Raw genomic sequence first — 24514 nt, 5'->3', positions numbered from 1 at the left:
TACTCAACTGGATATTTTGTGTAATGGTTGTATTCTATAACAAAATATAACTCAATACATGAATGAATAATATTGTTAGTGAAATAATTAAAATGATGTGTAAAAACAAATATTAAGCTGTTTACTTTTCCTTTAACCTCCAATCAGTAGGTAAAAAAGCAAAACGCTGTTTATTTTTTCCTTTAGCCTACCCTCATTGATATAAATGGGGTGGACAAAATAATAGAAACACCTGTCAGTATAACACAATACAATTCAGCAGCACCACAAACTGCAACCTCTAAAATGATCAGAAAGTTGAATCAACACCTCTCGGAAACAAAAACTGAACATTATAACCTTCATGAATTTATAGCAGGAGCGTTGTATTAGACTGCAATAGTTTAAGCTAGGAGTACCTAATAAACTGGCAACTGAGTGTAAATCTTCATAGGAGAAGTTATAATTGTTGACAAATACTGCACATTAATAAACACTTGTCCTTATTACAACTACATTATAGGGTGTTATAAACAATTTATTCAATGTTTATATAGCACTTATAAATGCTAAATAGTGGGGTTTACAGTAAAATGTTTCCTCACTTAACTCCTTCATTGTCCTATTTTTGGGGTCTTGGCACACATTAAATCATTTATCTAGGTTTAGGTTTGTTTAAGGGCTCCATTTATCTCCATAAAAATAGGAATTTTATTTCTGTCTTTGGAATCATGGCCCAATTTCATTTAATATCAACACCATTTTATAAAGTTTCAAACCTCTAAATATAAAGAAAAGTAAGGATTTTCATATATTGTTTTGTCTGTTTACTTAATGGTGGCTATTATTTAAAAAAACATCTACTGAGAATATAAATTATCTGGTTTTCCAACAAGCTATAACTTCTTTTGAACAATCTTCACCACTAATAAAACAGCTAACCACCGTGACCAAGTGGACTTTTGAGTTATCTTGAAAACATAAAGTATTTATTATAAACCTACACATTTATTATATATACTTGAATGAAGTACTTTTCCAAGTCTTTTGTAATAAAGGGGACTATTGGTCACTTTTGCCTCTGTTGTTCTTTTTGCCTCAGTTAACCTGTATTGTGTCACAAAGGGTCACAGAGAAAAGGAGGTTTTACTTTAAGCCAACATCTCTTTTTGATCGTCATCACATTGACAAACTGTAAGCGTCCGGAACAACTCATGTATTTGGTTTAGAGGTGACATTCAGTCAGTTTACTGGAAATAAACATCTCCACATAATATTTTGGTCAGTTACATGCCTCATTTCCGCTGCAGCAGGGATGTTTTTCCAGGACTAGTTCGTAAAAGCAGACTGAGTGACGTCTGCTTATGGAATTTATTTAAATGCTTGTACTTTTCTGTGGGATTAAGGATGTGTAATAAAAAACATCCCACATAAACAATATTACAACAAAGGAGAGCTCAACACCCAATTCAGTTAAAGTTATCCAACACTAGGGGCAGTCACAAATTGTCAGGCCTGCAATATTTAAGGAACACAGTGTAATATTTGATTTGTTTGTTTTTATCCCCACAGAACTCATTTAAAAAGTGACACAAGCAGAGTAGATCATTTCAGTCCTCGGTTGACAAAATTTTAATACTTTACATAGTACAGAAACTGTCCAGTTGTATCTTTGGAAATAAAGCACATAGATCTATAAAATGTTGGTAATAAATAAGAGGAAGGTGCACCACTTTTGCACGGGACTTCAGTTTGGAGCTCTGCCTTAAAGATAACTGCAATGTCAAGAAAAAGGGCAGTTGAGCAATGTTATGATATTTTCAAATTCATACGTCCTCAACATCTTGCATCTTATCTTGCATCTTGTGGCCACTGTGTTTTGTTTGTATTACCGGTGCTGTCTTTGTATGTTGAAAAGCATAATAAAAATGCTGTTTGAATAAGAAAAAAGGCACCACTCCAGAGGTTAAAAACAGCAAAAGAATCACCACATATGGAGATCTTTTTGGTGAATTTTGTTACAATCAATAGGCTAACAAATTCCTAACTCTGTTTTTGGGAAGCACATGTACTGTATATAATAAATCTTGGTTTTCTGACACCTTTTTGACTTAACATGTAAATATGCAATGTAAGCTGGTGTCAAATCAACTGGTCGTTGTTGATTTTGATGGTGAGATGTCAACATATTTTCTTAGTATTTCTATATTAGGATAAAAGGGTTCCACAGAACAGTTTACAGGGTAAACACATAACCAAACGTGTGTGTGTGTGTGTGTGTGTGTGTGTGTGTGTGTGTGTGTGTGTGTGTGTGTGTGTGTGTGGTGATGGTGATGGTGAGGTTTGATATCCAGAGGTGGTCGGGTCATCCATCACACAGTTTACTCTCCCTGTCTTTCCTCCATTTCTTCTGTCCCTCAACCTTTCAACTTCTCCCACCAGCTCTCCAGGACTCTTTGTGTGTGTGTGTGTGTGTGTGTGTGTTGTGGAAAGTGTTGCCAGGATACAGGCGAGGAGAGAGTGCAGACATAAACACTGGAGAGGCTCCATGTTGAGTTTGTCGTTACGAGGCTGTCCACTCCACTAACTCTGCACTCCATTTGCCTCGCAACAGGCCATTCGATAACTCATCTCAAACACACACACACACACACACACACACACACACACACACACACAGAGTTACTCACAAATGTGGCACATGGACTGGAAGGATGCATGGTCTTGGCAGAACATGTGGCATCCACATTCAACTCTCAATTGTGTGCCTGTGTGTTTTTTTTTTGTGTGTGTTCGCGGCCTCTTTGTGCTGAATAAAAGCCCACAATCATGCCATTCTCCTTTCAGCCCTCTAACAATCTGCGGCCTCTCTCCCACGGTATAAGAGATGACTCAGAGCATCACTCTCTGCAGCAGCACCGTGGCCTTGACAGACCGGCAGAGAGGGAGTACTGACTGTAAGCGCAGAGTAAATAGTCAGAAATCTTAACAGAAGGCTACCTGAAGAAAGAGAGAGTGAAGAGGACGTTGTGTGTACTGAGTACTGAGCTGAGGTCTGGATGTCTCAGGTCACCGATCACCTGCAGCACCACGCGTCTGCCCTGATGTGTACAACATATACGCGCACCCACACAGACAGACACACACAATGATGATGTGAAAACCAAGCTGGTTCCTAGTTTCTTTGTTTATTGGGAAACAGAGCAGTAATTGCTCATTATTAAATAAACACAGTAATGTTCATTACACAGACAGCACTGTGACAGCAGTGACATTCTGGGTTTAAAGATACTTCCAGCTGTCGCACAACATTCATTCAAGCAGAAGAGAATAACAAAACAAGCTCTCAGGTAAAGAATTGAATTATGTGAGATGATGAAACTGCTAATGAAACAACCTGAGTCTGGGAGTGAAATTTAAATAAATTACGTTAACAAGCTTTATAAATGCACGATTAGCATGACAGTTTAATTAAGTATGCACAGTTCTTTGTGGAAGATGTTCTTTGTCAATACACTCAATAAACTTTAGTCAAACAAAACACAAGGAAGAGAGGCAGACAGTACCTCGGTCCACTTTTTGTAGATTTATGGCACAATAAGCTGAGCCGAACTCGAGATACAACTGAAGAATCAATACAGAGTACATACGGTTTTATACCAACTCACTGTCCTATGTGTGTGTATGTATTCTGGCTAGTTCCTGTTTTCTCAGCATCTAGTGTCAGTAATTAAGTGTCTTGTATTCTCACCTTTGCCCTTCATGGAGTGTCTGTGAGGATCCAGTTACGTTTATGCGTTAAGTTTCAGCGTCTTTCTAATCTCCTTTAAAACCAGACGTTTCCTGTCGTTTGTTAGTAACTTTAGCCATTTAAAGCCGTCTCTGGTGTCAGCTGAGAGTTGTCTTTTATAGTGAGACCTGAATACATTTGTCTTATTCATACCTGATATTTGGTTATACATCCATTTTAACATTTCCCATTTACCATTCTGTGATTATGTTTTTTCCAAAATTATATCATTTATGTTTAACATATTCAGAAAGCATGTTCTTGGTCACCCCAGCGCCGTTTTGCTGAGTCTTATCCATTAAAATTTCCCACAACTTATTAATCAAGCTTAACTCCCTCTTGTATATAAAATAAAATAAGCTAAAGTAAATATGTGTGTGTGTGTGTGTGTGTGTGTGTGTACATCTATCTTTGTGAGAATGAATTCATCTTTTAGATCTTGAGAAAGAGGACATTCTTAGAAAGTCCAGTCCTCACCTCTGCTGTTGTGCTGGGGAGGGTTTATTGATTTATTTATTTAAAAAAAAAAAAAACAGTAAATGAGCCAGAATTAGTTTAGAAGTCTAATTTTCATCTGTTGTCCCTGAGCAGATGTTAAAATAGAGTAAGGGTTCAGGTTAGGCACATGGATGTGACGGTTAACAATGAATGAATGCATTATGTCAGAGAGTATAGTATATTCGCAAGTATAGAAGTACAAATGTGTGTGTGTGTAGTCTCTACATCATGGCGTTCCTCTCTTCCTCTTCAGTCCGGACTTTCTTCTTGCCCTGTTTCTTTATGCGATTGATCACTATAATGAAGAGAATAACTGCAACAAGACAAAAAAAAAAACAGAAGTCAATTACAGCAGGGAATAAAATGGAGTCAGCACCACCAACACAAAACTAGATAATAACTTTAGACTGTACAGTATAATGGATACTGGTTCATGTGTGAGTTGGTTTTAACAGACTTACTGCAGAATCCCATAGTGCCGACCAGGATCCCGATGGTGGTTCCCATTCCATATTTGAAGCCACGTTCATCTGGTGCCATGTAGCAGTAGCCCAGCTCTGTGCAGTTACATACTCTCACTAGTACAGAGAGTAGAGAACAACACACGTGCATTGCACTTTTATCAAACACATGATGTGCAGTAAAGCGTCATTGTTTGACTTTAAAGGATGAGGCTGAGGTAAATTTCTTATTATCAACAAATCCCATGAAAAGACACAAACCAACAATGTGTTAGTCCATCATCAACAACCAATCTCTTATCTCAGCCCTCAAAAATCTGTGTAACCTGTCTCTGTCTCTGTATACATTTAATTACATTTTCTTTTCTTTTTTTGCTCTTTTCTTTCAAATGCTGTATATTTATTCTAGTTTTCACTTTTATTTTATTCACTTATATATGAAGAAAGTTGTTACTTTTTGTCTAAGTTGTCCACTCTTTGTCTTGTTTTTGTGCTGTTGTATCCTGTAGGAAAACCCACAGCTGTTAATGTTTTTCCTGTTGAAAAATTTTTATTAAATAAAAATGCAACCTCCAAACCCTTACTGATTTCCCTTACCTGTCTGTGGAACTAAGCCCCAAGCACATTTGTTCTTACTGAATATATAAATCTTTAAAAAAAAAAGAAATTATATATTTATATGTAATTTTAAAAAAAGCTAAAAAAAACAAAACTAAAAAACAATAGGCTCAGTAATTTCCTAAAACAGCTGGGCACTGTAGTTTTTAGCAAACCTTACTCAAACAGGAGTAAATAGTATATATGTTGGGGACTATTTTCAGTAGTGATTAATACACATTTTGTGCTCTAGTGAGTATTTACAGCAGCAAGCAGCAAATGAAGGAACATGTCACGCTTTGTAACAGTGTCGTTCACTGTTGTGTTTTGATTGACTTGATGTTTTTTTTGGACAACAATGGAAGACCATTGGGATAGAGGCATAACATATCTATAACTATATCAGGCTTTGGCTACACGGACAATACTTGTTAGGATCAATTCATTATTGTTTTTTGTCTTTTCATGGTTTTGGTCGCCAGACTTACTCTTTAAGCTTAACTTAAACTCACCCTCAAATGGCTGTGTGACTCCCATGCCTGCACTGTCTTTAATGTTAATGGGGAGTGTGAAGGTTTTATCTTCAGTTGTTTTTTTCTTGAGGGTCAGTTGAGCTGTTGTACCTGCATGACATACAAAAGGAAACAAGAAGAATGTAATGATCTGACTGTACAACTTTTTACACCATCTTTTGATATATCACTTCAGCAGTACAGTATGGTAGCGTACCGTCAATGCTGCGCAGTTCCCAGTTGGGAGATTTCTTGCCGTTACCCAAGGTGAAGGTGAAGGGCTGGGAGAAGGGGGCGCTGTCTCCATCTTTGGCCTTGATGATGATGGGTTCGTTTTTCGCCACACAGATGAAGGCCTGGGTCTCTGTCAGTTTGGGGACATTGTCGTTCACATCCAGCAGCCTCACGGACACGACACGCTCTGAATACTTTTCCGGGTTCCCTTCAAAGAGAAATCAGAGGGCATGAAAAAGGTTCACTGATTCAACACTACTTTGTTGTTTAACGGCAGACAATGGTCAGGTTTTAAAGGTCAAAGGTTTAATAAAGTTAAAGTTTTCATAAAATAAACAAATAAAAACTATATCCTTTAATGTTATTAAATAGATATTTAATAAGAAATGTTCGTTAGAAAATGTTAGTTCCTCTGTTAACATTATTTTTGCCTTTTAACTAAACAGCACAAAACTTAAAAAGTGTTGTAAGCGAGAATGAATTCAAAAACTGTGTGGCCTTTATAACAACTGATCAACAACAAAAAAACACTCTAATAAGCTGTGATATGAGTCCATTATCTCACCCTTCTCAAATGCAGTGACGGTGACTTTGAAGGTCTCCAGGGTTTCTCTGTCCAGCTTGTCTTTGGTCTTGATCTGTCCTGTTGCAGCATCGATCTCCAGCCAGCCCTGGGTGTCACCGTCCAACTTAAAACTGCACAACACACAACAGCAATTACACACAAAGACACACACAAAAATAGTGAGCAGATATTAGAAATCATCCATGATGCAGGCACTGAACTGGGGCCCAGGGGAAATAATGGTAGTCAAAACAAATCAATAGTCTGTTTTGGGTACACGTGATAGTCCTAACAGATGAAACACCAATCTAACAACCTGTAAGAAGCAGTAACGTTAAAAACAAAGCCAGTGCTGATGTAGTGGAACAATTCCTAAACTATGAAAGCTCAGCGTGTGTTTGTGTTCAGTCTACTATCATACAGTACATCTTGTTAGAGTCCAGCTCATAAACTGCAGAAGAGCATGGGCATAGCATCAATGTTGTCTCTGTCAGTTTTCTTTGAAGTCTGTATTTGGGTTTACAGCTCACAGCTGTTTCAGTAGTTACTACACCAAAAAAAAAAAGAAGCTAGAGTTAGAGCTAAAACTTTGATAATAAGATATAAATAGTTAGCTATGGATAAACAGAGAAATAGTTAGCTAAAAGTAATGGATAAATGGTTGAAATAATTACCTCAAAGTAAAGGGTAAACAGATGAAATAATTAGCTAAAAGTAAAGGATAACCAGTTGAAATAATTAGCTAAAGATAATGGATAACCAGTTGATTTAGTTAGCTAAAGGTAATGGATAACTGGTTTAAATGTGTTTTTAGTACCTTTTGGACAACTATGCCAGTCTATGGCACAGGGGAATACGATATATCAGACTTTGGTTACACAGACAATACTTGTTACTGGGATCAATTCATTGTTGGTTTTGGTCTTTTCATGGGATTTGATGACAATAAGAAAAATATAAAATATCACCAGAATTATCTTTTAAGGCAATGTGGTGGTTGCTGCTTGGTCTTGCCTGTGTCATCTTATTAATGTATGCTCCATTGTATATATCTGTCGTACAGTGCACTGGATTTCACAAAGTCAAATCCAGTGTACACCTATTGTACTTTAAGCAGTTATGACTGCTGAGCAGCTATTTGTCTGCGTTTACCCGATCTCTTTGCCCTCTGGATCCTTTGCCTCCACCGTGAGCAGAACTGATCCCTTGGTGGTGTTTTCAGGCACAGTCACATCCAGGATGTCCATACTAAACTCTGGAGCCTCGTCTACGTCAGTGACAGACACAGAGACGAAGGCTGTGGATTCGTTGCCGTACTCCAGACCTTCCATCAGTGGCTCTGGGTTACGAGCATCAATCTGGAGCTTGCGGGTGGGAGAGGACTCAAAGTCCAGAGGCTGTTGGGAGACAAGAAGGCTGGTTACATATCTTGGAGCTATATGTTGCCATGAAATACTCTCTGCTTATCCAAGGCATTTTACAATTAAAGTCACGATAGGCAGTAACATTACCTTCTTATTTCAAAACACAAGTAGTAAGAAGTCAAATCCAGCAGCTGTAGAATTAGCTTACACTCTTGGGAACAGCAGCTATCAGGGCTGACGATTTTCATAAATAAATCTATGAAATAATAAATGTTTGATTTCTAATGTTTGTGTGATATTGGCAACTATTTTGACAATTGATGGTTTAAGTCATTCACCAAGCAAAAACACCAAACATTTCCTGGTTCTAGCTTCTAAAATGTGAGGATTTGCAGCTTTACTCTGTTTTATATGATTATAATTTTTACATCTTTGGGTTTTGGACTGTTGGTTGGACAACACACACTTTTAAAGATGACACCTTGGACTTTGGGAAATTGTGAAGGGACATTTTCACTATTTCCTGACATTTTATAGACTAAACAATATATTTATTAATAAAATAATAATAATAATAATCAATGATGAAAATAATCATTATTTGCAAGCCTATATAAGAGTATATCACACAAATACAAAAAATACACCATGGGAGGTTAAATGGGAACTTTGTAATGTACAAGGGACCTCAAATGTTTCAACGAGCACAGTTAAAGATCAAAGTCGATGAGTTGTATGAAATCACTGTGTGCGTTTGAGTTGAGATGTAGTGAATGGAGATAGCGTACCTTTACTATGACCAGTTGGCCGACACCTTTGCCGTCAGTTTCCACAGCAAAAACGTAATCGTCGTTGCCAGCAGAAATGTGGAACTCGATACGGGAGCTGCCGCTGTCTGGGTCATCAGCATCTGTTGCTCTGATGGTCAGCACTGTGTGTCCCACAGGAGTGTCCTCTGCTAGAGTGTGACTGCCATACTGCACACAGACATGCACACAGAAACATGAAGATAATCAGCCAAACAGCATGAGAAACAGGAGACAGGTGGTTCAGATACTTACATCATTCTTCTCAAACTGAGGCATCTCATTGTTGACGTCAATGACCTTGATGACGACCTTACAATCTGTGCTGAAAACTGGGAGACAAAAGCCAAAAGTAGTTGGAGTGAAAACTTGAGACTTACCTCTATTTACAGGTGTGTTACATCGTACAGCGTGTGTGTTACCTGGGTCATTGACTCTGACATTGAGGTTATACACCTGTTGGTCTTTTCGCTGCAGCGAGCGCAATGCCTGAATTCTTCCAGAAGCAGCCTCAATGGAGAAGGCGTTGGGTGTAGTGGGTGGATTCTGGGACATGATGGTGTAAGTCAGTTGAGCATTCAGTGTCCCGTCTTCATCGTCATCACGGGCCAACAACTGTCCAATCAGGACGCCTGGAACCACAAGAACCAGAACTTAAGAACAAAAGCTATCAGTTTTCTTATGTTCTTGAATTAAAGGGGGCGAGTAAAGAGAAAATCCTTCTGTAGATGCCCTGAGTAAAAAATAAGGATCTTCTCTGACTGTTTATTAGTGCTCTGAGTATACGTGTGTTTAATCATGTGATCACTTGAGAGCTGCTCTTAAAGGTACATTTACTCGTACAATTACTAGTACTGTACTTAAGTACAATTTTGAGGTACTTTTACTTTACTTGAGTAATTCCATTTTATGCTACTTCTACTCCACTACATTTTGAAAGGCAAATATTGTACTTTTCACTACATTTTAGATTTAGACAGATTTTGTTACTTTGCAGATTCAAATTATTTATACAAAATAGAATTAACTAATAATAATATAACATATAAGATTCTCAAATGGGCCGCTTTGCATAATGAGTATTTTTACTTTTGGTACTTTTTAATATTTTGATGCTAATGCCTATGTACTATATAAAATTTTTAATGCATGACTTTTACTCGTAACACAGTATTTCTACACTGTGGTATTGTTATTTTTACTTTATTTTAAGGATCTAAATACTACTCCCGCCACTTGTCACTTTATAAATGTGTCTTCACACTCACACTTTTTTACTCCTAACATGGCTCTTTGATAAATATGGACCCAGAAACACAGAAAACAGAATGCAATGGTGAGATCAAAGTCAAAGAAAGAGAATAGAAGTTTAAGAAATAGCGTTGACTGAATGAGGCAACATGTAGCAAACTCCACGCCATAAATGGGTTATGTAATAATCACACACACACATTTTACCTAGAGGCTCATCCTCCTGCACCTCAAATACACTCTCCTCATTTTCACACACGGGTGCGTTGTCATTCACGTCCTCCACCAAAACTTGAATCTCCATGGGTGGATCCACCTCTTTGCCACTGTTATCCGTTGCCATCACAACCAGGATGTACTGAAACAGAACCAACACAAGTTCAAGAATAATCCCTAGAAGTAAATTGTTATTTCTACATGAGATACGAGAGATTTATTGAGCAAACTAAGCATGTGTCCTGTACCATGTCCTTGTCTTCTCTGTCCAGCTCCTCTGTCAGATGTATTTCTCCATCCTCTGTGATCTGGAAGGGGAATTTCAGCACCCGCTCTTTCTGCACTAACGTGTAGATGGCGTTGAGATCATTAGACTGGACCTGAATCGAAAAAGGGAGGAAAGAGGACAGCGTGGGATGGTCAGTAGGTATAGTGAGTGTTTGTATTTTAATGTGTCTGCATTTGTGCAGAGTTGGCATGTGCATCCCACCGCACCTTTGCGATGACCAGAGGGTAAGTTTCATTTAAGTGCTCTTTAACAGTTAGTGGTCCAGGATTGAACCACAGGTTTTGCTGCACAACAATGTGCACTCTTGCGTTTCCACTCAGCGCGGTCTCCGACGCTCCTCCCAGGTCCTGCACGCGCACAGTCAGGGTGTAGTCTGGGTCCTCCAGGGGGGCAAAATTCCTCCTCCTCATTTCTGACACCACAGAGGAAGATGAAGGTTGCAATTAGAACAATCGTACAGGCAACAAAAAGAAAAAGTTTGGGGGGATTGAACATCACAAAAACATTTCAGTAGATCTCTAATTTTGGAAAGAACACAATCTTAGAAATTAGTGATGGCTTAACCGCTCTCCCCGGCTGAACTCATCGACTCAACACCCAATAAATCACACAACCAGCACTAATCGCTGACAGTCGTTAGAGTCTGTGTTAATCTACATTGACACCATCCGTCACTCGGTGTCATCACATGCTCCACAAATCCCTCGACTGGGACCACACATGACTTTTAAGATTTTAGAAACACACATGTCAAAATAAACAAAAGTACGCGCATGCAGTTGTGTGCCACAGGTCACGCTGTAGATTAGTGGTTCTCAACTCTTTATAAGATATTATAATTTTATTGTCGTGATTATTTTTTCTTATTCTTTTCTTGTGAAATTCTTAATAGGTTTCTCTTCCGAAAAACCTGAAAATGTCACCTGAAAATGTCAAATCATTCTTTATCATCATTCTTTTCTTTGATTAATCCATGAATTGTTTAAGTTATAAAATGTCAGAAAATGGTAAAAAATGTTCCATCACAGATTCCCAGAGCCCAGGGTGATGTCTTGTTTCATCCAACTGTCCAAAGACAAGACATTTCATCTGCTCTCATAGAAGACTATGAAAACCAGAGGATATTCACTTTCTGTGAAGATCTCATTCATAATACTTTATGGGGGCATTCATAGTGAATTATAATGCATTCATAATGCGTTATGACTTCATTCATAAACACACATAATGCTTTCTGATGCACTATATCAACAGTCATAAAACATTATAGATGTGATTTGAATTAAAATTGAATTGAAATTAATTATAAGTTAATGTGTCTTATAGATGCTCTTGACTAGTTATAAACTAGATGTTGACTGATGGGGCTTATAATACATTATGACTACCTATACTCACCTATACACACCTCAACAATCAACTGTAGTAAGGACTCATAGCATGCTATAACAGTCCTTACAGTATCATCAATTATATGTGTTAAGTAAAGTGAAGTTCATATTGATGCATCTATAATAATGCATGCTTCATCATAACGTTTCATTGTAGGTGGTAAGTAAAGTGCATCATTAAGTGATTATTAGATTATTATTATAAGATGTCAAAATTAAGAGAATTGTAAGTAAAATTTGTCTGCTTTAGGAATGGAACCTTAAGATATGAAACCTATATGACATATTCATGATATTTGTTAATGTTAGGGTGTAGTTTTCATATTAAGGGCCAGATGTTTAAGTTTGCGCATTTTGACTCTAATGAAGACACAGTAGTGTTGAAACGGTCTGTTTGCACTATTTAAGGCTGTGAATCAGTCAGTCCCTTTCTTCCCTGAGACAATACCCACATTTGTGAAGACGGAATTAGTGAATTTTTGCTTAACGTTGACTAATTTATTAATAGACGACTAATCGTTGCAGCTCTACGCTCGACCCATCTGGATACAAACCTGCTCTCTCCACACAGGTGAAGAAGGGGTTTTCTTCATAGGGGACCTGCTGCACTGGACAGTAGTTGTTAAACTTTGTCCTCAGTGCGTCAATGCTCTGATCTTCTCCTCTGCCATACTGGATGCCCTCTCTGGCCTTTATGCCCTGTTGCCCTGTTAAAGAACACACATACATCAAATATTGTTCAGTGTCATTCCACACATTACAACGTGTTTTCATACAGATCAGTGGAAGAAGAACATCTCTGCTCTCACACTCGCTGTGTGGGAAGTGTGATAAAACCTTCTTGCACAGATGTGAACAGGCATCTTCAAATAGACTCAGTCATATGCTCGCATGCAGTCAAAGTAATCTGTGATCAACAGCACGCGACACATTTAGGCAACCTCCCTCCAATCAGTGTTAATCTTGAGCACACAAGATGAGCTGTGTAATCTGGATTTACAGTGGCACTATACTGCCAGATTACAGGCAGAGATGGACAGATTACAGACTTTCCCACGGACAGTGCACCTAGTTCTGCACGCTGATGTCTGTGCATTCATTTGTGTGTGCACAGGCGTGTGTGTTGTTACCTTCTTCTGTGGTGGAGATCACTCCAGTGTTAGGGTCGATCTGGAACAGGAGGATGTTGTGTTTGTTGGGGATCTGGCTGACCAGGCTGTAGGTCAGATGAGCGTTGGGAGTTTGTGGGTTGTCCTGATCCAACGCAAACACACGGGTAAATGGGACTCCTGGAACAACAGACAAAACTGATATTAAAGTCTTACCACAGGGAGATGTTAGCCCGAGGATTTCAAAACAGTCATAACATATCGAAATACTACTTAACCCATATACATGCCAGGAATCCCTTAGGTAGTCTTAAAGAACCACAATGGTGTTTTTAGATGCTTTAGCCTATGAACTACACATTGGTTGTACTTTATTTTACTGCCAAACACATTCAAAAGCACACCAATTTGTGGGTTTTTAGGAGAGGTTTCCTACATTCAAGACAGCCATTGTTTTCCCTCCAATACATGAGAGTACACTACCAAATAGCAACATTTTACCTTCTTAAAATCCAGTTTGCGCCTTTAGCTTCCCCTTAAGTAGCTTTAAGGTTAGAAAAATTCTCTTGGTTGATTCCACATGGTCTGACCGTATTGTATTTATATTGTGTATATGCCTGTTCTAACACTGAGTGAGTGAAATATTCAAACCCAAGACTCGTTGTGTTGTGTTTTTTTATTGCTTCACCATAGCATCAAATGGATATATTCTAGATGTCTTGTGAAATCATTTTATACACATTTCCCCAAAATTCAGCCTGACATACTTGTAAAACTTTTGCATCTGCGCTAGAATTTAAAATAAAAAAACTGTGGGTTTGAACAAAGTTTGGCTGCACAGCATGAGTTTGTAATGAATGACCCACTGGTGGGTCAGCGGGGTTGAAGAGCTTAATCCAAGAACCTGCATAAATCATGTTTTCCTTTTGACACTGTCCATGTTTCCTTGTTGTTTTCTGACAGTACAGCTTCAGTTTTTACATGAGTGGGTCCCCGTTTTGTTTGTCTCACGCACGCATACTAAGATGCACGTGCACACGGATGACACGATACACAGTCTTGCATTGGCTTGACACAATTCCACTGATCTACAGGTGGCACTAACGCACTAAAGAAATACAGCGATGCCCTAGCAAAGGTGGGGTAGAAGAAGACTGCAAGCAAGTAAACATGGATGAAAACAAGGCAAGATTTAAAATATCTGCTTTGCAAATGTTTTATGAGGAAGGAAATGCATTCAACACATTTGTTAGACCTCAAGGATACACCCAATGAGTTTTAGTGAGTAACATTGAATGTAAACTTTTGTTTGTTTATGAGAAAACCCCACAGGGCACCTTTAAGTACACGTTTTGCAGTTAATAGGCTAAAACATGCAAAAATAACAATATTTTAACAATGATCTTTTAATCACATTTACTTTAAAGTACAAAGGGTTTCTGAAAAGGCAAACAACAAAAAAAGAGAGAAAGAAATCGCTTCAGCTGCCATTATTGTTGCCTGTGATGGTTTGTATGTACTCAAAACTCAAAGCTTTAAGTGTGCACAACCTGTATAGCCATACTAACTGATCAAAGGCCACTACATAAATTTTCATCTATGCCACTGTTTATATTAACAGTTTTCTTTTTGCATTAGTAGTTTCCTCTCCTCTAATTTAAGTACTTATAACACACACACACACCTGCCGGATTGTTTTCTCTAACCACAGCTGTGTAGTCACTCTGGTTGAAGTACGGAGCGTTGTTGTTGATGTCCAACACATTTATGATCACGTAAACTGGGCCATGCACAACTTCATCATCTGCCAACGCCTCCACCTGGATATAGACGGGTACACACACACAAACACATATATAAATACATATTTTATTGCTACTACAATGCACAAGTATAATTTTCTGTGTTTATAAGAAGAGAGAGGACCATCTTACCATGATCATGTAATGGTCATCTTGAGACCAGTCCAGAGGCTTCTCCAGGTACAGCCACCCGTCCCTTGAAATCTGAATGTCTTCCTTACCTTCCCCACTCAGCCTGAAATTATTAACGCCTGGATGGGTCACCTGAAACTATGGCGTGAAAGATGGCAAGGAAGGGAGAAAAATGAAGAGACTTGTAAAAACAATAGCAGATTCATTTATGGCCTTTTGAGATGAAAGCGAAACTATGCAGTTGCATTCTTTATTTTATCTCTAATGGTTTGTTCATGATATTGAGTTTTGACAAGATGTCCTTCTTGGCAGTGGAGGAAGAAATACTCAAAATCTTTACTTAAGTAAAAGTACCAGTACAACAATGTAGAAATACTTCATTACAAGTAAAAGTGTTAATATTAATGCATCAATGTGTAAGTAGCATTTTACTGTTGTAGCTGGTCCAGGTACAACTAGTTTGAACTACTTTATACTGTATACACTTTGCTGGTTTAGTTCAAACTAAACACAAAAGGAATTTACAAAAGGATAATAAATGAAAGGAAACTAGTTCAGTGGTTCCCAACCTACAGGTCGCCTCCCAAAAGGGTCACATGAGAAATATGAAGGGTCGTGAGATGATTAACGGGAGAGGAAATTTTAAAAATCAAAGTTCTGCTGCACAAATTTGTACTTTTTTTCTGACTTTTCTCTAATCTTTGCTTTGGCGGAACTGCTTACAACTTATAGACATCTGAAATCTGTGACAAGGCGTATCATATGTTTTTTTTATGTAAAATCTTAATCTGAAAAGTAACTAGTAACTACAGCTGTAATGTAGTGGAGTAAAAAGTACAAAATATTTCCCTCTGAAATGTAGTGGAGTAGAAATATAAAGAGGCATAAATGTAAATAATTACCTCCAAATTGTACTTGTACAATTGTACAGTACTTGAGTAACTTTTTTTTGTTACTTTCCACCACTGCTGGCATGTGTGTAATACCTGATGTATGGGATACGGCACTGGTGTCCCCTCTGGCACGTGTAGTTCCGTGTTCTCAAATGGGCCCTTCTTTTCCTCCAGATCCTTCCCAGCAGCCTATCAGAGCAGAGAAACAGAGGTCAAAGGTCATTGAATACAGTACAGGCTGAGGTTAAATTGAACCTCTCACACTCACGCCCACATTTGCCCTTTTCACTTTAGCCCTGTGCTGTAGCTGACCGTAGTCAGGCATTGAGGGCAGGTTTTTACAGCCCGGTTATTTATTGAACCAAAATGACACGACAAGTGGGGGAATTCTTATATCCCACTGCAGGACAGGAGAGCAAAGTCTACAGACAAAGAACTAACGATCAGTTTAGTAACACTTCATTCACACTTTACACTTTGTTTTGGTGTTTTAAATAAGTTGCCAAAGGTTTTCTTGCACACATTTCTTTAACCTTACAGACAGTTATCAACATTTTCTTATTACAGGATGCTTCAAATGCCATAAAGGAGTCTGCATGTATGCACTTCCCATGTACCAAAACTGTCCCATCAGTTGTACATGAATAAAATCTAAGCATTAATCCAGTCTGACTGTTTAACAGACCTTTTCACAGGTTCATGTATTTGAGTATTTACTATGAATATGTATTGAAGGGCAGCAGTTGGCAGTGCTATGTACTCACAATGCTGAACAGGAGTGGGAGCAACAACAGATGCACCATGGGTGTCATGATCACAGTCTGGGAAGGAAGAGGAAGAAGAGGAGGAGGAGATAAGGGGGATAGGAGTTAGAAAAAATGGTGAAGGAGAAAGCAGGAGGTTGAGGAGGCAGAGAGGTGACATGAAGAGGAGGATTTAAATTACACATTTAAATTTTTACAAATAAGAATATTCACTGTGCTCTGCTGTTCAAAATCAGAAATCCACATCTCATGCTTGTAGAAATAAGGAAAATTGATGTGGATAATTGTTACTGAGCCCATCTAAAAACAGCTAAAACCAGTGTGCCTCGGTACGTTACTGTCTCTATTTAGCACAATGAGTTAGTGATTCATAAAAAAAAGAGCCTCGCAAAGAAAATCTGTCCTCTGTCCTTGAGTATCCATACATGTACATGCTATCTCTCTCTGCTTCATACTTTGAGCTGAATAGGAACTTATAAGCGCAGCTCCACCTACACAACCAGGTGACCCACCCACCTCAGCGTCCAGGAGAAACTGAAACTCAGAGCTTACATGCAATGCCAAACTGATTTTTTTCAATTCAGCTTTTTTCACAGTGGGTGTCAATAAGACTCAAGTACCAAGAGGCCAAAGTGTGTAATCCCAGTGACTTTACAGTAGTCTAGAATAACACAACAGCCTTGATCGTGTGTTTGCATATGTGTGTGTGGTTCAGGAATCTCTTTTTTGTGTGTGTGTTTATGTGGCATATGGATCATGTTAACAGATCATGTTATGTGTCATACTCTTTGAAGCTGCTCTGCAACAGTATTCCTGTGTGCCTCAAAAAAGTTATACACTCAGTGTTACATTCAGATGACAGCAGAATATATGTACAGTATTGTTTGAATTAACATTGCTATGACACTGTTTTGGATGATGACAGAAAAAATACAATATTAATTAATGTCAAACATGACTAACATAACATGCATGATACATTGTGCTTGACAAATATATCAGGAATGTACTGATAAATGGCTAAAGGACTTGTAAAGTGCAGGCGAGACAGAAGGGTAAAGTCAGCTGCCACAGAAAAGTGAAGGTGACATTGAGTTGTGGCTAATGACCTTTTTGAAGCACAGCACCCTTTTAATGTCAGCGCCCTGCCACACTTCTCATTAACAGCACACAAATTTTTACTTTAAATTACCTGAATTTATTGTCTACCAATTATTGGTTTTTCTGTCTCCATGTTGAGCACTACCTCTGCTGACTGGCACAGTTTAACCACAAGCCATTGCTGGCATTACCAATTTACAGACATCCACTTCTGACTGACTTCCAGTGAGAAAATATTTTATAAATTGAAATATTCACTGTATTTGTCCAGCAATGGATTGGTGGACAAAGTGGCACAGCTGTATGACACAATGATTTGGGTGTTACAGGCCCTCTCTTTCTCCTTTTAGCACAATAAATCTAAGTCTAAATTTCAGCAAATTTAGTGTCCCGTATAGGTAATATCTTACCAAAGCCCTTACTGGTAACAACCCAGGAAGCCATAAAGAAGGAGAGGTTGGTTGTCAGATACGCTAACACCTGACACTAAGGCCCTGCCAAAGTCAAATCAAGATCACAGCACTTCTGTAACAAACTAAAAGCATCAGACACATCAAACATAGCCTTTTAAAACCAACAGTGGCAGTCCAGTCTGTGTCCTATACACATCATCTAAAAAGCTACTCCAAATACTCAACATTTCCAAAACTGGGCGACAGGAGAGTGCGGAGACTTACCTTGCTGGAGAGATCGAGCAAGTCACTGCTCAGACTTCAGAGTGATCTGAGCAGCCCCATCCTGTCTGGTCAAACGTTAACCAGTTATGTTTTATTGGATCTAATGATTGTCTAATCACCCTGCCCTCGTGTCGAGCTAGCCAATGGGGGTAGACAGAGAAGAGGGAAGGAGACAGGAAGAACAGAACAATGATCCGTACAGCAGTGTAAAAGACAAATCCATTATCACTTCATTTTAATCACTGGTTTTACATAAATCCTCGAATGCTAACAGTTTGATACCTGTTAGCGGGTTATAGTTGTAAAAAACAAACCAGTTGAAGGAATCTCACAGCATTAATCAGGATTTGTACTTTTCAGACAGCATGTGTGTGAATTGTGAACAAAAAGAGAAAAGTTAGAACAAAAAGGGTATAATAATGGGGGAAATTTCTCTAAAAACCTGCTATTCAGCGTTTAAGTTTCTAATTTCCCCTCAGACTTTGACCTATGCACCTCTGCTCTGTTTCCTGTCAGATTTTCCATTGTAGCAGGGCCTGATAAGGAGCTGTGTGTAGACAATAGGACTAAGATTACACTGAAAATACATTGCATCATAAGAATGCAAAGCAGTGGGGTTTTTCAGCAGGTCAAGGCACATACCATGAAGTTGTTCTAAACGTTTCCACCTCTAAAAATTGCATAAATGAATACAACAGAAATACTATAAAGGTGACCTAAGGAGAGGATGCCAGCCTATGTTTTGTCATTGAGTGTTATCCTTTATCGTCACGACCCAACCTCACATATAGCTGGGATTATCTTCCATACATCCTGATGCACACGCTACCATCCCGGGCTGAAAGCACCGAGCTTTATAAGCTGTAGAAAGCTGCTTGGAAACAAGGCAGAAATTTGTGTGAATCTGCAACTGTAAGAAAAATGGGCTGTGAGTGAGTCACTGTTTCAGCACCACTATTTAACCAGAACCTGTGACTGCAGTGTTGACGGTTCGGCAGATGAAGCCATTAATTCAGATGGAAGTGACTCCATTATGTAAAGCATGGGTGCATGTATCTGCCTTGATCCTGTGTGCAGGCAGCCTGATAGATATTCTGGTCAACATGCACTAACACCATCTGCCTGACGCTCCCTGGACCGAACATACAAAACACACACACAAACACACACTCACACTTCCTGGGCTCCTCTGAATGTAACCTTGGCAACACATTTTCCTGCATTTTACCGCTTTTCTGACAAAACTGAGTTTGGGATTGGAGCAGGCGGCATCTGAGCATGATGTTCGGTGTCACACTGTAACCCAAATCTCTGATCAGTCCCTGAGTAGTCAAATCGCTGTACTTAATCAGCTGTCTCTCTCTCACACACACACCCACAGGGGACTAATTGTTTTTGAAAGTTCAGCTTTAATGTCACCACCTGACTCATCTTCTATCAGTTGTTAAACCCTGTTTGTGTGAGTGTGTCTCTTTTGTGTCAAAGCTGAGTCACCCATGGTAATCTCTCATTAGTAAGGTTGAGATGACAGACAAACGGGACAGTTTTTTTCTCCAAAATGGATGATGTCACTTTATTTCAATAAGCAACACTGAAACTACATACACGTAGCATAATACAATACATCATCAATCTGGTATCTATTTACAGTAAGTGCAAAATACAACACATTATAAATAAACTCAATGTAACAACTGAATGATCATCGTACAAAAAAGACCTTAATCATCAATAGCTTGCAATTGGTAATCGTAGCACTTAGGGATCAACAGACGACACATTTGGCAGGAATGAGAGCAAAAGAGAGATGAGAGAAGAGAGGAGAGAAAAGGCTAATATTAATGTATTTGTTCAAAACACAGAAATGAACAAACATCACATCCTTCTGTCAGTTTCCATCAGATGAGATCTACCTTCCAACATTTTAGCCACACAGACATGACGAGTCTCTGCGACAGGAAACGTCACTTCATTTCGCTGATTGTCCAGTCCATTACACAGGCTGACAAACCGAGCTCAGTCCACTCAGCCTTGTTCCGACTGCAACACATGGATGGCAGTGCAGAAACACCTCTCATGCACACCATGCTGGCTGTGCCAAGGGTGGATGTGAACACATTGAGGGCTGGGTTTGAACCATCCAACTTTTAGCCCCTTAGAAGCAGGCTTGCCTCCAGCCCATGTCCAGATAGTCTGTTCTCCAGGCTGTAACTTGTTCACCTACTCAAAGGTTTAGTGTAGAGTTAAAAAAAACTCCTACAGCACAGAGAGATCATGGCAGGACTTAGATTTTAGCCAGAAGGCCACACTGGGATTGTTCTTTGCTACCACCTTGTCGAGGAAACGTTTGGCCTTCATAGGAAGGCTCTCTCGGCGTGTGTTACAGCTTCTGTGCCTGCGACGCTTGTTGGCTTCCTTGGAGTCTCGGCGTAGACGCAGCTGTCGCACTATGCCGTGAAAAGCCTCCCAGATGTTGTGCTGCATGGCGGCTGAGGTTTCGATAAACTTGCAGTCAAACACAGCAGCACAGGCACGACCCTCTGAAACAGAAAGTCAAACATCAGTACTTGCATATAGAAAACAATACTCACAGTAAACAGTGTTCATCACACACATAGAGATGGGGATTGTGTCTCCTCACCACTGACTGACACCTCTCTGCGTCGCACCAAGTCACATTTGTTCCCCACCAGGATGATTGGTGTTTGCTGGGCAGGACGGAAGCGGCGCAGGGTAATCCGGAGCTCCGAGGCTCGCAGGAACGAGGCCCGGTCAGTTACAGAGTACAGCAACAGGTAGGCGTCACCTGTCTGCATGTAGCGCTCCTGAGCCCATTCGCCGTCAGTCTGCAAAGACAAACACACATAATTAGATACAGGATTTACAGTACGGTGAGTGCGCTGGCATACAGGCTGACGTGAAGTCAACGCATCAGTTTTTCATCTCACCTCTGCATCCCATGTGTCAAGCAGAGTTATAGCCGCAGGCTCTCCATCCACTTCAATTGTCTTCTCACACACTTCATCTGAAATTATACATAAGAAACACAGTACATTAATAAAATCATAGACTTATAGTCCTTTTGTTGACAGCAATGTGTTGGACATAATCATACTATCAAAATAAGTACAGTATTATGATATTATTATAGGAAATTAACAAGTGTATGGTGCTCAATACTGAGATTATAGAGACCTTTAATCTACTGTCTGTATTTTATTACGATAATATGCTAGTTTTTTTTATTTATTTATAGGGATTTGGTTAGTGTCCATCTAAAATGTATTATAAAAGTAAGACAGATCTGTCAATAATAACAGTAAAATAAGTTTCAGTATAGTTATCTTTTTCTCACCTCCACACAGCTCGCAGTCATCACTGTCCATGCTGTCCGCTGCCCCGGCGAAGATGCTGGCAAAGGCCGTTTTACCGACACCGCTGGCCCCTAACAGCACCACCCGGTACGGTGCCCCGGGTTCCGCCGGCTCCCCGGTGGAGTCGGTGGAGATGACCGAGTCTGAGGACGACCAGCTCCCGCGGCTCCCGTCCGACTCCCCGGCGGAGCTGGTCCAGGACTTGGAGCGGGAGATGCAGTCGGGGACCCGGGTCAGGAAGCTGTCCGGGAGCAGGTGACTGCCGGGGTCGCAGATGCTCCACCGGTGGAGCTCGGTCTGCAAGCGGAGGCTGTGCCGGCGGACACTGGACAGCATGGTGCCGGCGACAAATTTAGGATGAACTGAATTAACAGATAAAACCGTTTTGCAAGGCGGTGCTTTAACCTCTATTATCACAAGGAAAACACCCCGAAAAAGAAAGTAAAAAGAGTCGATTTCTTCGCTTTAAAATCTTCTTATCCGCTTCAGTTAAACATCACAAATGTCCTTTTGTTTCGTAGAGATTCACTTAAACCAGAGGGGTGCCAAAAGGACAGTGAAGTAGGCTAAGTATGAGTTTGTGCTGCAGTAATAGGCTACTCAACAGTAAATTATTGCACCCTCAATAAGGCTGATAAGAAAACAGATGAAACTCAGACGAGTTCAGATGCAAAGATCCCACATTAAAACCTAAGTTTAATTCGGGCATTGCAGAAACATTTGATTAAATCCCGGAGCGACATTTACAGATGGCGTCTTCTTGATGTGTCTGCTGTCGTCTGTCCCAGTAATCTCCAGCTGAGTGTGTCTCTAATGCTCTGATGGGGTTTCCCTGTGGTTTATATAAAGAGGAGGAGGGAGGGGGGTCACACAAGTGGAGCATGAGGGTTTACTGTGATGTGGTGGGAATTTACTGTTTTGACTCACTGCTCGGATTGTATTTAGACCAAAAGGGTAATGAATTGTGCAACAGGGATGTAGGGCTTTAACTAAAAAAAAAATCGGTAACAGTTTACAATAAGGTAAACAAGATTTAGAGTAGTTACTAGGGAACTAATGAGGAACGAATGGGGAACTACCTATTAGTTAATGGTCAGTTCTTGAGTAACTCCTAATCAAATGTCACTAGTGGGGCCATTCTGCTGCGCAAATGATTACTGTCACTTTTGATACTTTAAAAAGGTGCAGTGTGTAAGAATTGAGACTTAACTCTCCACCTGTCGAATTCATACTCCACAAAAATAGGGAGCAATATATCACATTTCAGGTCATAACTGCTGCTAGCTGGTTATCTGAATGAAGTTTTTTTTTATGATGAGTTAACAAGGCATTAAGCTGGTTTTAGTTCGGTAAAAGAGAGAAACCTGAATTCAGAAGGTGTACGGTTGTATTTTTCAGTTAAATAAGGAAAATAGATGTATGAATATTTCTTTTTTTTTTTTTTTACATTTTGTGAATTTATATTGTTTATTAGACTAAAAAAAGCTAAAAGAGCTTATGTTACGTAGCAAACTCGCCGCTAGCACATCTCCCAGCTGAAACTGTGGAGGGAGGCCTGAGCTGTATCGGACTATCGCCTCTTGAGGTACTAAGTGGTATTACGAGACAGGATGGGCTGGGGTTAGCTGGTTAGCATGCTAACTTCAAAAGATATCTCTGCAACACAATACATAGATGTCTTTGACATAACGTCAAAACTGTTATTTCTTCACAGAAGAAGGTAAAGGGTAACTTTTCAACCTGTTTGAACCCCTAGTTTCCCATCTTTTTGCCAGGAAACAGGCTGCAATGTAATCCTTCTGGGCAATTGCGCACCGTCAATTTACATCCACGAAAAGTGCCACTGACAGGTTCACATTGTTATTCTTAGTGTCTGACAACATTATGGAAAGGACCCTCCAGAGAAAGACCTTTTTGTTAAAGACTAAGATCCTTTTTGTTTAACCAGAAACAGACGTTATATCGCTCTCCTCAAAGCCACCAGACTCCATTGACAAATACAGTAATTTTATCTCACAGATCATCGTAAACCAAAATAAAACTCAGCAAAACCATTTTGGTTTGTCTTTCCACTGTTCCAACAATCACCAACTCTGGTTTGGTCGATATAAACCCTTAACTCACCGAGTTAGATGTGAAAATATTCTGGCTCTACACGCTGTTTCTCCCTGCTGCCTCTCTGATGCCCGACCTCCCTCTTGCTCCACTCCCAATATTTGCACAACAAACTTGGATTATTGGAACAGTGGAAAAACAAACCAAGACAGTTTTGGTGAGTTTTATTTTGTTCTGTCGAGTTTGAATGAAGTGTTACTATGATATGATGATCTACAAGGTAAAATACTGGTCAATACTAGGTCAGTACTGGACCAGTTTAAAAAAATGCTGTCCCCATTAGTCACTTAGACACACAAAAAACAAAACAAAAAAAAAACAATGGGGAAAGGTTTAGGTCTAGGTTGAAAAATACCAAAGTTACCCTTTAATTTTTGAATGTTTTAAACTCATAAATTGTTACACATTTCACCTTTAATTACATTTTACTGACAATACTTCCTTACTTTTACTTACTTGTCAGTACAACAAAAATATGAAATGATTCACTGTGAAATTACCAGATTAAAATGTCAGAGGGTAGAAATTTCACAACTAAGAACTAGTGTTCTTCCTCTATCTTTTAAATTTGGCAAGTTAAAATACATCTAGGAG

At 39.4% G+C, this 24514-nt stretch overlaps 2 protein-coding genes across 2 annotated transcripts; both read right to left on the bottom strand.

Annotated features, from left to right (window-relative positions):
• Positions 1-3131: 3131 nt before the first annotated feature.
• Positions 3132-18531, bottom strand: cdh17 (cadherin 17, LI cadherin (liver-intestine)). Its single transcript, XM_044208200.1, has 19 exons — positions 18432-18531; positions 16654-16710; positions 15983-16078; positions 14997-15134; positions 14747-14882; positions 13084-13242; positions 12508-12660; positions 10769-10974; positions 10522-10653; positions 10265-10415; positions 9229-9438; positions 9062-9138; positions 8789-8977; positions 7789-8033; positions 6637-6767; positions 6055-6279; positions 5838-5948; positions 4729-4845; positions 3132-4580 (listed from the first exon to the last, which is right to left on the bottom strand). The coding sequence occupies exons 2-19, from the start codon at positions 16699-16701 to the stop codon at positions 4489-4491; spliced, it is 2616 nt and encodes an 871-aa protein (XP_044064135.1). The 5' UTR covers positions 16702-16710; positions 18432-18531; the 3' UTR covers positions 3132-4488.
• A 1441-nt stretch (positions 18532-19972) lies between these two features.
• On the bottom strand, positions 19973-22636 carry gem (GTP binding protein overexpressed in skeletal muscle). Its single transcript, XM_044209190.1, has 4 exons — positions 21787-22636; positions 21380-21456; positions 21073-21277; positions 19973-20971 (listed from the first exon to the last, which is right to left on the bottom strand). Exons 1-4 carry the CDS (start codon positions 22139-22141, stop codon positions 20688-20690), a joined length of 921 nt encoding a protein of 306 aa, XP_044065125.1. The 5' UTR covers positions 22142-22636; the 3' UTR covers positions 19973-20687.
• Between the last annotated feature and the right edge of the window lie 1878 nt (positions 22637-24514).

Source organism: Siniperca chuatsi, linkage group LG9 (genome assembly GCF_020085105.1).
Source record: "Siniperca chuatsi isolate FFG_IHB_CAS linkage group LG9, ASM2008510v1, whole genome shotgun sequence".
NCBI classification, from domain to species: Eukaryota; Metazoa; Chordata; class Actinopteri; order Centrarchiformes; family Sinipercidae; genus Siniperca; species Siniperca chuatsi.
This window is presented reverse-complemented; position numbering and strand designations above follow the sequence as displayed.

What these genes read in the sequence shown, in the direction of transcription:
- gem (XM_044209190.1), bottom strand. Translation starts at nt 22,141, where the DNA reads ATGCTGTCCAGTGTCCGCCGGCACAGCCTCCGCTTGCAGACCGAGCTC. An exon ending in TGACTGCGAGCTGTGTGGAG is followed by an intron (nt 21,457 to 21,786) that starts GTGAGAAAAAGA and finishes GTATAATTTCAG; the next exon opens with ATGAAGTGTGTGAGAAGACA. An exon ending in TTGACACATGGGATGCAGAG is followed by an intron (nt 21,278 to 21,379) that starts GTGAGATGAAAA and finishes TTGTCTTTGCAG; the next exon opens with ACTGACGGCGAATGGGCTCA.
- cdh17 (XM_044208200.1), bottom strand. Translation starts at nt 16,701, where the DNA reads ATGACACCCATGGTGCATCTGTTGTTGCTCCCACTCCTGTTCAGCATT. An exon ending in GCAGGAGGATGAGCCTCTAG is followed by an intron (nt 9,439 to 10,264) that starts GTAAAATGTGTG and finishes TTGTGGTTCCAG; the next exon opens with GCGTCCTGATTGGACAGTTG. An exon ending in CCAGAGGGCAAAGAGATCGG is followed by an intron (nt 6,768 to 7,788) that starts GTAAACGCAGAC and finishes TGTGTTGTGCAG; the next exon opens with TTTTAAGTTGGACGGTGACA.